Raw genomic sequence first — 11,492 nt, forward strand, 5'->3', positions numbered from 1 at the left:
ATCGCTACTTCCTGGTTTTTCTACTTGCTTGAAGACACTGTCATGTGCATATAACTAGACTACCTTTTATACTACGTGCATTTTTTTTTCAATATCTCATATAAATTGCGCGAAATGATTCACTCGCCGCGCGGGTAAAACCAAAAAACGCCCCCCCCCCGGAAAGAATTTACACAGGCTAGCGCTCCTCCCCTCACTTAGCAACCCGAGCACGTAGCAACAACGTACCAATGGGCGTTCTTCTCGAGGTTCCACCGACCGCGGTTCCCTAGCAACGCGGTAAAAAATTGCGCTGACGTCCATTCTGTTCGGGAATATTATGGTCTGTCCGGAATTCAGAGTGGCCTGGACTGGAGAAAAATATCTGCTCTGCTAGCGTTACCGAGCTAACGGTAGGTAGCACTGGAGTAAACATGGAGCTGTCTGCCGTCGGGGAGAGGGTGTTCGCCGCCGAGTCGATCATCAAACGGAGGATTCGGAAGGTAGCTTTCTCTCCCACAGCGCTGCATATAATGCCTCCAGTGTACTGGTACTGCTGCCCTGCAAGCTAATGGTGTGGTTTCTGTGTGTTTCTGATGGCATGTATAGGGTCGGATTGAATACCTTGTGAAATGGAAGGGCTGGTCTCCCAAGTAAGTGCTGCTACATTCACGCCTCTTGCATGTTTTCAGCTCGCAGTGGTCCCGGCTGTCGTTAGCTCGGCAAAGCTAGCGACACAGCAGCCGGATTAAAACTGGGGAGTAACGTTCGCGTAATCGCACGATGGAGACCATAGCTTGCAGGCTAACGATACGGTCGCCCGCACAGTGCGCGTGCATGTGTGTGTGTGCGTGCGCGTTTGTCAGCGTTCGCTTCCTCAATTTAACCTGACGCCAATGTTTTAATTCTCAGATACAGCACTTGGGAACCAGAGGAGAATATTTTGGACTCCCGCCTGTTTGTCGCTTTTGAGCAGAGGTAACGTGAAGATATCTGAGCTCTCTGGCGTTTTTTAATAATTTTTTTGGGGGCAGCGCCAATGAATGTTGACATGTCCAATACATATACCGGTTCCTCGGTGCACTTTGCTCCCGTGACACTCACCATGACTGTGTCCACACAGGGAGCGTGAAAGGGAGCTGTACGGGCCCAAAAAGCGAGGACCAAAACCCAAGACATTTCTGCTCAAGGTAAATTTAGCAGCGTTGTTTCGTGTGTGTGTTTTTTGTAATTCATTGAATGTTCATCCCTGAATAACGTCAAATTCGTGGTCAGTGAGGGGTTTGAGAATTTCAGGACAACGAACGGTGAAAATTGCTCAATAATCCGATAGTTCATCTTGAACTAAATACCAGAATCTCCGTTGACTGTTGTTACAACTGGGGTTGTGGAACTTCACCAATAAATACTGCTGATGTAATTGTTAATGCAGTAGTCTGAGTACATGTTTGCAACTCATTTCTCAGCTTTTAAAGTGTTATACGTCGAGTGTAGCTGTGTCCATTGTCAGGCATGGGCAGATATTTAAATATGGAACATGCCTTTTCAGAGAAGACATTTTGACATGTTACAGCAGGAAGAGCACAGGTGTGAATAATACAATTAAGGATGGCTGAATTCCATTTCGCTGCTCAGGTTTCAGGGTCCTGGCATGCCTGGTCACACTTTCATGGCTGTCCTACTATAACCAGCCAAAATGAAAAAAAGGCCTACTAAGTCAACTAAGAAATATAAAACCTGACATAGAATAATAATTGTTTTGGGATATGATTTTTGGCTAATAATTACCCTCATTTTCTTACCTTTCAATAGGCTCAGGCTAAACTTAAAGCCCAGTCCTATGAGTTCAGAGGCGACGGAGTCCGAGGGATGCACATCACCTACCCGGCCCCAGAGCCGGTTGTCACCCCCAGGGCCAGAGAGGGTCTGAGAGCTGTTGTGCCAACCATCTTCCCACCCAGTACTGTCAACCGTGGCGAAAGTTCACGTGTCCGACCACCAGAACTGAGCACCCGTGAGTACCAGCAGCCTTCCCTTCAGCAAGTCAGCCCAGACGGGCTCATCCACATACCCAAAAAAAGAGGCCCAAAGCCTAAACCCCGCTTCAAGGACGGCAGCTGCAGCTCTGCAGTCTTTGAACACCACAAGAAGAGAGCAGAGGAGCAGGTGAGCAACAGGCCTCACAAACTGGCTAAGCTCCAGGGGGGTGAAGAGATGAGGCTGATCAAAGTGGTCCACAGACATCCAGAGAACCACGGTCATAAACGCCACCATCACCACCACCACCACCATCACCACCACACACACAACCGGGGAATCTCCAGTGCAAGCTCCTACGAGCAGCTCTTCTCCGACCGCAGCCTGCATCCACACAGAACAGACATGGATGCACACAGGACTAAGGACAGCTCCACCTACCTGGCACCTGTACACTTCAAGCACCAGTCAAAAATGAACCAGAGTCGCCCCGCTAAGCCTCCACAGATGGAAAAGCCTTACTTCTTAGACAGGCCGTCCCCGACCCGGCTCGACGTCGACTTGGATGTAGTGACGTGGAGGCCCTCTGTCGGCAATGTGGAAAAGGTCTTGGTGACAGACGTGACCACCAACTTCCTGACTGTCACCATCAAGGAGAGCAGCACTTCGAAAGGCTTCTTCAAAGACAAGATGATCGCTTAACTAACTTCCTCTTGCCACGCTTTGCTTTCTCTGACTTGCATCAGAATAATTCTGAAGCTTATAGGACATAGCGTGATTATTAAGCAAAGCCATTTTTGTATTTAGTGTATGAAAGCAAATTACGTAATGTGTATATATTATAAAGTTGGACATGTTCTGTTTAATGTATTGATCGAATTTGGTCCATTTCACATCTTGCATTAGTTGAAACAGGAACATGTTTATTTTGCAGCAGCCGGCTACTTTCTGTAAAGAGCTTGTGAATTTTGCAATTATAACTTAGAATGTATTTTTTTCACTCTTATATCTTCCAGTCTGAGCTAATTTATGAGAAGTGAGGTGACGTTTAGATTAATACATTCAATCGGTGTATTGATTTATTTCTCTATAATTTTAACCAATTAGACTGAATATACCCCGTTTAATTCAATGGGATCGATATTTAATAATGTACTCAAGCACTTTGAATTAAAAAGTATTACAAAATAATCCGTTTGTGTTGCATTCAAAGGCCGAGTCTGTAATGTCTCTATCATTTGTAATTGTAAGATAAAGTAATCAAATTAACATGGACACGCTAGTTTTCCCACAGTGTATAACAACAATTTCCGAAAAACATGGTATATTTGACATTTTCATAGAAAACGTTCACACAGCTTTAATGTAAGACGACCATTACAGCGGTGGTGTCAATTTGCTTTGTAGACGCTTTCCAATAAATTCTTTGAATTTTCTCAATTTTACTGTGTTTGAATGAGTTTTTCTGACAGCGCCGTCGGCCTAGACATTTAAAAAAGATCTTCTTTGAAGGCAATGCCTGAACCCTTTAATTGAATAATGGATTTTATCAAAACATTTTACGCAATTACGCCTTTAGTTCCACCATCTATCATGAGGGTTACTTTCTTATCCTTTATATATTTGAATGGCCTCATTTTCTTTCATAGCTCAGGACATAAAGAGATCTATGAACATTTATTATTTTAAATTCCTGCAAGCTAAATAAAGCGTCACTCGTGCGATGATTACAGCAGACGTTGAAGGCCTTTTATAAAACTACAAGCTGCTGCAGCGGGCCTGCCTGTACGTTCATTTCCGACCACGGTCCGTTTAGCAGAACATTGGGGTTCTCTCTCCTTAACACAGTCCGCCCGCATGCTCGCGATGAATATTTCATTCATAGGCCTACGCGTCGCACATCTCAAGTCAGCTTTTTTTGGACAAATGCAGCTATTTATTCTCATATACCTTCTGTCCTTTATTCCGATAAGTATTTAATTTCCATCATTTCCGAATAAGGGGCAAATGTATATGTTTATTATATAGGGATGATATAACGCATCAACCAATGCCATAGGCAGCATTTATAATCTGCGCAGATGGGCTTTTAAAATACATATTTCAGAGTACATCTAAATAGTGTATCTTTTCCTGGGCTACAGGCCTATTTCTGCAGCCGGATGGCCCTTTACTGCTCATTCCAGGCGCGACATTAGGTTTCCCCCCCATGGGTCCAGTCTGGTACGGAATTACTTTTACAGTTAACCCCGAAACGACGCCGTCTTTTTTTGTGTCGAAATTATATAAACGACCCCTTTTCCTTACCTGATCGATTTATTTATCAAAAAGTGATAATGAACCAAAGTAAGTGGCACGTCATTTTTTTTCTCGCGTGTTTACTAGACCCATGACGTCATAAACTCCTCGTTTAGATGAAATGCGTTAAACCGCTTCTGTCACTGAGTTATATCTGAGGGAAACAGCCTATACACCCTCTTCTTATACAATCTTATACATCATCATCATCGTCCTCATATTAATAACACAACCACATGGTCACCCGGATAGGAGCATGCATGGATTTATTTGTGATTGTATTCACTATAATACATTTCACTCTTTGATACACAAGAAAAATGCAGAAACTATATATTTGTAATACAGTAAGATTATACACATGGCCATTTATATATCAGAAGTCTTCATGGTCATATTTTAGGAGAGACAGAAAGGAGGGTCTTTTTCTAGAGTTGTCATTGTGGTCCTTTACTGTGAAGAGAAAAAAGTAAAGAACAGTTCAAACATTGTCATCTGGACAGGTTACCACATTACCTGTTATTCATGTATTCTATATCAAACATGCAGCACAACATCCTTCAGAATGGAGAACAGTCACTTTGACTTAGAAAAGCTTAGAAATGTTGATTTGTTTTGAGCTGATTCCAAAGTTTTAATTACCTGGCCTCTGTTATTCAAACAATGTTCAACTACCTGCCATTATGAATCCAAATTGAATGCATTCACTGAAATATTTCCTCACCAGACGTTTTGGTGGCAAAGTTGTCGATCACATCTTTTTTTTTGGTTTCAAAAACTGATCCATAAAAGTGGCAAAGAGATCTGTTCCTGGTGATTGATTGGCGTCTTGATATTCCAACATAACGGGTCATTCAAATCATGCTTTTTTCGAAAATACTGTTTCTTAAATATATGTGAAGTCATGAGGATATATACTGTATATATATCTTTTATTTTTTTATTTAATCAAACCATTTGGCTGTATAGCTCCACAGCCCACTATGGGGCCCACCAGTGGCTGAGAATAATTGGTTTAAAGTATACATGGCATGAGTTTGAAACAGTTTTACAAGTTTCTGAGGTTTCCTGCTGAGCCAGATAGTCATGATAAAATAACATGAAGAGAGTTAACACACCAATGGTCAGAAATTACCAACATTAAAATAAGTAATTAAAAAGAGTAAGAGGCAATAAAGAGATTACGTTGTAGATGAATGTAGTGACTTAACTCCGGCCTTGAAGCAAGAATTAATGTACTACTCCTTTTTGAAATTACAGAGGTTTGGTAAAAGGATTCGTGTTTGGGTCTTGCTGTGTTTGTGCACATGGTGCGTACATGTACGGTGTGCATTTCGGGTCCGAAGTGAAAGTGTGGACCGATCATCACCTCCATCAGACAGGGTATCCATAGTTCCTGTCACAGCGAGGGTAGCAGTGGGGGTTCAGCCAGTGCTCCAGGTTGGTCTCCTGGGCCCTCTGGTCCAGAGCCTGCATGTGGAGCAGATGCTCCTGGGTGGAGTGATCGGGGGATTAAGTTGGAAATATAGACAGATGAAAAACATGATTAACTGCAGGTCTGTTTTGCAACTCACATTTGCACAAATGAAACCTGAGGGTTAAAGGAGGGGGAATCAGTGCTTACTCAGAACTATTCATTCCCCTGCTTTTGTTCTTGCATTACACCTCAGCAGAGCAATAACCAGCACATCACAGCAAAGAGGGAAATTACAGAGTTGAGTGAAACAGAGTGAAACATGCTTGAACTTGAACAATGATGAATGGATGCATTCAAAGCATCACAATGCACAAACGCACGCATACATTATAGCTGCCTCAGTTAGATTAGTTACCTTCAGCCTTTGTCACTGCACAAAGGCTGAAGGTACACATCTATTATTAGGAGTGCATGAGGACAGATTTGTAATCCATCCATTAAAAACTGTTTTTTAAACACATTAATTAAGTTTTGGGGTGAATATTTTCTATAAGTCAACAGGGCTCTATTGTAAAATATAAAGTCATGTCCAGGTGACATCATTTAGTGCAAATGAACAACTAACTGTAAATAAGATTTCAAATAAGAAAATACATTCTAATATATTATATTATATCTATGGTTTCTCCAAACAATCTCTGATGACATTGTTTGTGTATATTTTGTTTCTATTTATTTGTTTATTTATTATTGCAAATTTTATTTGGTAATATTATTTGGCTTGACTCTTCAACTATATCTGACACGTAAAAAGTTATACCAAACAACTTTAGGAAGAAAAACAAATGAAGGAATAATAAATATATGACATTTTTAAAAGAAACTGATGTAGTGTGTATATCATATCCAAACCTAAAACACTCTCAACTCAGTAACACTTTATATTTAACCCATTTAGCATTTATAAACATATACAAACACTGAAGAAATGGGTTAGAATACACATTCATGTTTAAGTCTTCGTTATTTTTTTGTTAACAACGGAAACTTCCATATCATTTAATGCTGTATTAACAATTAATCAAATTCATGAAAAATATGAAAATATGTCATATCAATTAGGTCATTAAGCATTCATCATTTGATAATTAAGGATGCTTCTTATACATATGAGGACATATTATTGTTGATAAAATCGCTAATGAACACTATGACAAAAATGTCTTAATAATTTCTTACTGCTACATTACAGTTCATAAGAATGTATTGCTTATAATAATAAGATCAGTGTAACGGATAGTCAATAATCAGGTAAGTGTCCACCTTGTACAATGTATCTGTGTGCTTTGCTCTGAATGAACCTCACCCTCATGGGCTCATCGGGGTGGCCGGCCTTCATTGGCCGTTCCTGCCTCTTGCTGCGGAGCAGCTGCTTAGCTCTCCTTGATGATCGGGTTAGCATCTGAGGGATAGAGAGAGAGAGTAGGAGAAGAGTTTGACTAAAAATAAATCAAATGTTTACTCTTATGTGATACTAACATACAATTCTTCTACCGGAGGTTGGAAAAAAAACATTTAATAAAGTTGCACATAAAGAGATAAAAGAATTAGATTGTAGTTCTTTTTTTGTAGATGTAACGGGTGTGAATGTGAGTGGGAACTAAGACTGTGTGCTCTGGGTTTAACCTCTGCCGGAGTTATTTTGTTTATTCAATGAACATATCAGCTGTTTGCTTGGAGGCTGGGTATTGGCTAATCAGGATGGCATTCCTCTTAAAGCTGTATTCAGACCAATGAACAAACCTCTCACCACTATCTGAGCTGCGGCTGACCTGATCTGTTAAGCTGGTCCATGTAAGGCACACGCACGCGCACACACACACACACACACACACACACACACACACACACACACAAACACACAAACACACAAACACACACACACACACACACACACACACAGCCTCTGCAAGGGCTCTCTGTCTCCTCTCTCTAACCCAGGCCTGTTTTGGGAGGCAGGGTGTTTGGTGGAAGCCAACAGAGTGCCCATTCATCCTCCTCACTCCCCAGGGAGCCGGGCCCATGCAGCACGTGACCCCAGCAGGCAGCCAGGCTGGCTCTCTCTTCCTCTCCTGCCAGAGTGAGCCGCTGTGAATGAACCCAGCTCTGTCAACACAAGGCCAGAATTGCTGCTGCTGCTGCTGCTGCTGCTGCTGCTGCTGCTGCTGCTGCTGCCTCCGCCCTCAACGCGACGTGGCAACACTCACAAATGCTGCAGTTTCGTTAAGAGAGACTGATTTTTGTTTTTCCAGAAAAATGAGCAATTAGTGAAGATGTGTGCAATTTAACTTTGTGTCTTCAAAGCAAGAAAGCATGCTGACATTATTTTAGTTGTATGGGAAATGCACTTGATCCAGCATCTCAATATGGTCATGCAACAATAGCAAGATGCACTAAATTCAGTCTTCCTCAATGAGATCATCATTATTCTGTTTATGTCTTTTCTTAACTGGTTTAAATATGACCTACTCATTGTTGTTGATTCACCCAGAAGCAAAAAAAGGATGTTATGACTGAACCCGTAACCCATAATTCATCGAGTCCTCAAGTAAATCAGAGAGTTTCCTACCTGTGTAGATGGTCAGCAAGACCAGGCAGAGCAGAAACACCACCAGCTTCTTCATCTTCTTCACCTTTTTCCTGCCTGAGGCTTCTCTGCTCTGAGGTCCCGACCGAGTCAAGAGGGCGTGAAGGGGAGATTCTCCTCCTCCTCCTCCTCCTGCACGTCACCCATAAACAGTCACGCACCGGCTCATGTTACTGAGGAGATGTTTTAAATAAATCACAGTGATGATACATTTACTCACATAGAAATATGATTCATATTAACTTCAAAACGGCTAAATGACTGCAGGAAAGCCCCTATGTGTAAGGTCTATTGAGGTAAATGGGAGGCTGTCCACTAGATGGCGGTGCAAACACAGTCATGTGGAGATGCGAGGAGCTTTTGAGGCCGTTCAAATCAGTTCAGTAATAGATGAGCTCTGTGTGAACTGGTCAGGTGTTACAAAGTTTCAGTCCGCTTCCCCTGTTTTAGCAGGTAACTGTTTCGGTTATCTACTTTTTGAGAATATTTTATATTTGTTATTGAAGGTTAATGTACATAGAAGGTCAACCAGTACATACAATTTCCAATGTGACTTCAGAGCTATACAACTACACGACAACTACACGACAAGGCCCCCCAAAACCTGTAATAATACCCACCAAGGCGGGTTTTATTACAGGTTTTGGGGGGCTTGTCATGTAGTTGTATAGCTCTGAAGTCGTGTTTAATCAAATTACCACAAGCATTTCTTTCGCACAGACTGGTTGCACTGGGATTCGTGTGACAGGGGAAATCAGATAACAACACTTAGCCTTTGTCATGTATCAGCCCATCAATTTGCTTTGTTTATATTTGATCATGGTTGTTTGACCTTCGCTGTTACAGTGACATTATTTTCTAAAGGAACATACATATTTGATATAATCTAATTAATAATGTACTTGTTACTGTGTTAAAACACTTACCTGCCTAGGTATCACCCAATATTTGTTTTGTATTCATTTATTAATAGTGGATTGGAGCCCTGCCATTGACGCACGATGGAAAACGTCATTGTGCGTCACTTTTTCAGTTTCCGTTTCTTGCTGCCTCCTATGAACTGCGCATGTGTCTCGAGTGACGTGCGCACATAAATGATAATGTTACTTTGGTTAATTCCTGGGGCATAGAAAAGCTTTGATTCCTTTAATGTGATTATCTAACACGCCATTAGCTCACGATGCAGCGCAAAGCGCATGCGTGCGGTGAAGCAGCAACATGCACATCAGGAAGCTCAGAATCAGAGATGATATAAAAGGTGAGAGGGATCCTGTGTTGTTTTCCTTGTTCGCTTAAACATCACCAGGCAAACGGGAAATAATCGAATTGTTTCACATTTGGTCCAGTTTTTTCTTATATATTTTGTACCTAGTATTTCAATGTACTTGTATTTCAAAGTACCTATAGAAAATGTATTCTTTAAGACCTCCAGCGTTTTGTTCTACCACAAACGCTGGAGGTCTATTCTATTCTCTGTGCCTGTAATCATGGCCATGTTAAATAAATGCTTTTGAGAAGGTATAAGTGCACCTGGCCATTGTACTTGTATTTCTGAGGCAACACTTTGTTTTCCTCTCCAAATCATCGCATCGTCTATCGAGTGACCGGTTAAAAGGGCCTGACCCCTAGGTTGAAAAACTAAAATTTGCTTCAACAGCTCCAACAACATTTAAAAATAGAATAACGTCATGCACCAGTCACAGGACAATTTTTTTTGCAGAATGAGTATACAACTTTTGTACTTTGTGGATTATTAAATGGACGGTTTTTACTTGTGATTGAGTATTATTTCCAATGTTGTGTTGGTACTTTTACTCAAGTAAAGAATTTAAATACTTTTTCCACCACAGACAGGGACAATTCTGCTAAACACAGCCTACACGTGATACTTATGGTGGCTTACATTTGATCGCTAATACCCTATAATGCAACTTAAGCAATTGAATGCAGGACTTTAACCTGTGATGGAGTATTTGGTAATGTAATATGGCTAAACCTTGTACTTGAGTATAATGATGAGTTGAATACTTCTATCACCACTAGTGCACGCAGTCGTACGTGTTTGCGTTTCCTCGGTGTGTGAACTGAACTCTCTTGACATTTAATCATCTCTGATGTACGGTAGCGCGGTAGCTCATTGGTTCAACGTCACGTCGCTGTCTTCTTGTTTATAGCTAGTTATACATTAAAACAAACGTTGCTATTTGTACCAGCGTCCCGTTAGTGTCCGTGAACATGCGTGTCGGGGGCAAAAGGTGGCGCGCGTCCCGTCTCCACTCCGTGTTGTTGACATAGCTTCTCTCTTCACTAGTTTCCGCTCGCTAGCATCGTCGCTCCCATCCAGCAGCGATGCACAAGGAAGGGGACGAGGTGCAGGACGACTGCGGCTCCCGGGAGGAGTGGACGCTCCTGTTCTGGACCTCTCTGGCCGTCATCGTCCCGGTCATCATCACGCTGTGGTGCAGCGCCCAGCGCTCCAAGCGGAAAACGCACATGAAGGATTTCTTTCGCAAGAGCAAGCACGGCTGGCACTACACGGACCTGTTCAACAAGCCCACCTACTGCTGCGTCTGTTCCCAGCACATCCTCCATGGGGCTTTCTGCGACTGCTGCGGCGTGTGCGCCGACGAGCACTGCCTGCGCCGGGCCGACCGGATTCTGACGTGCAAGGAGATCATGGCCCCCTGTAGCCCCGGCGGAGCCATGAAGCACCGCTGGGTCCGCGGAAACGTCCCCCTCGCCAGCTACTGCGCCGTCTGCAAACAGCAGTGTGGGACCCAGCCGAAGCTCTGCGACTTCAGGTAGCTGTGTGTGTGTGTGTGTGTGTGTGTGTGTGTGTGTGTGTGTGTGTGTGTGTGTGTGTGTGTGTGTGTGTGTGAGAGAGGCCCACTTTAGTGTGTGTTCTCTAAATCTGCAACTGTGTGCGTAAAAGAGCAAGAGCTCCGAGGCACAATCTGTCGAATAAATGACTAATTACACACTAACATGGCACACTAACATGGCAGTACAATACTAAAGAATATGTCATAACATAATGACATTTCATTTTAATCTGTCTTTCATTTTCTCTAATGGACTGCTGCTGCTCTCTGTGATTGCAGCATGCCACAGACTGGCTTAATTTCATATTGTCAGATAAATCCTAACAATGACAGGCAGTTTCTCAGGTCAAAG

The 11,492-nt window shown here is 42.4% G+C and overlaps 3 protein-coding genes across 4 annotated transcripts in view; 2 read left to right on the forward strand and 1 right to left on the reverse strand.

The window, feature by feature from the left end:
• The first annotated feature begins 236 nt into the window (after positions 1 to 236).
• cbx8b (chromobox homolog 8b) lies at positions 237 to 3,395 on the forward strand. The gene is made up of 5 exons (XM_034545308.1): positions 237 to 482; positions 589 to 632; positions 892 to 957; positions 1,103 to 1,169; positions 1,792 to 3,395. Exons 1-5 carry the CDS (start codon positions 414 to 416, stop codon positions 2,656 to 2,658), a joined length of 1,113 nt encoding a protein of 370 aa, XP_034401199.1. The 5' UTR covers positions 237 to 413; the 3' UTR covers positions 2,659 to 3,395.
• A 1,108-nt stretch (positions 3,396 to 4,503) lies between these two features.
• c1h17orf67 (chromosome 1 C17orf67 homolog) lies at positions 4,504 to 9,395 on the reverse strand. The gene is given in 6 exon segments (XM_034547600.1): positions 4,504 to 4,707; positions 5,624 to 5,745; positions 7,038 to 7,110; positions 7,112 to 7,133; positions 8,301 to 8,491; positions 9,245 to 9,395. Coding segments are annotated over 4 exon segments (267 nt in total). The 5' UTR covers positions 8,356 to 8,491; positions 9,245 to 9,395; the 3' UTR covers positions 4,504 to 4,707; positions 5,624 to 5,628.
• dgke (diacylglycerol kinase, epsilon) overlaps positions 8,731 to 11,492 on the forward strand; it is a 10,747-nt gene continuing 7,985 nt past the window's right edge. Inside the window, exons 1-2 of one of the 2 annotated variants that reach the window (XM_034547197.1) lie at positions 8,731 to 8,771; positions 10,630 to 11,119. In XM_034547197.1, coding sequence (XP_034403088.1) covers positions 10,668 to 11,119 — 452 coding nt within the window. In that variant the 5' untranslated portion in view covers positions 8,731 to 8,771; positions 10,630 to 10,667. Of the gene's footprint in view, positions 8,772 to 9,463; positions 9,577 to 10,629; positions 11,120 to 11,492 lie in introns of those variants that run through there. The other variant, XM_034547122.1, reaches the window with a different exon arrangement.

This window comes from Cyclopterus lumpus, chromosome 1 (assembly GCF_009769545.1).
Source record: "Cyclopterus lumpus isolate fCycLum1 chromosome 1, fCycLum1.pri, whole genome shotgun sequence".
In the NCBI taxonomy this organism is placed as follows: Eukaryota; Metazoa; Chordata; class Actinopteri; order Perciformes; family Cyclopteridae; genus Cyclopterus; species Cyclopterus lumpus.

What these genes read in the sequence shown, in the direction of transcription:
- cbx8b (XM_034545308.1), top strand. Translation starts at nt 414, where the DNA reads ATGGAGCTGTCTGCCGTCGGGGAGAGGGTGTTCGCCGCCGAGTCGATC. An exon ending in TGGAAGGGCTGGTCTCCCAA is followed by an intron (nt 633 to 891) that starts GTAAGTGCTGCT and finishes TTTAATTCTCAG; the next exon opens with ATACAGCACTTGGGAACCAG. An exon ending in CCAAGACATTTCTGCTCAAG is followed by an intron (nt 1,170 to 1,791) that starts GTAAATTTAGCA and finishes ACCTTTCAATAG; the next exon opens with GCTCAGGCTAAACTTAAAGC.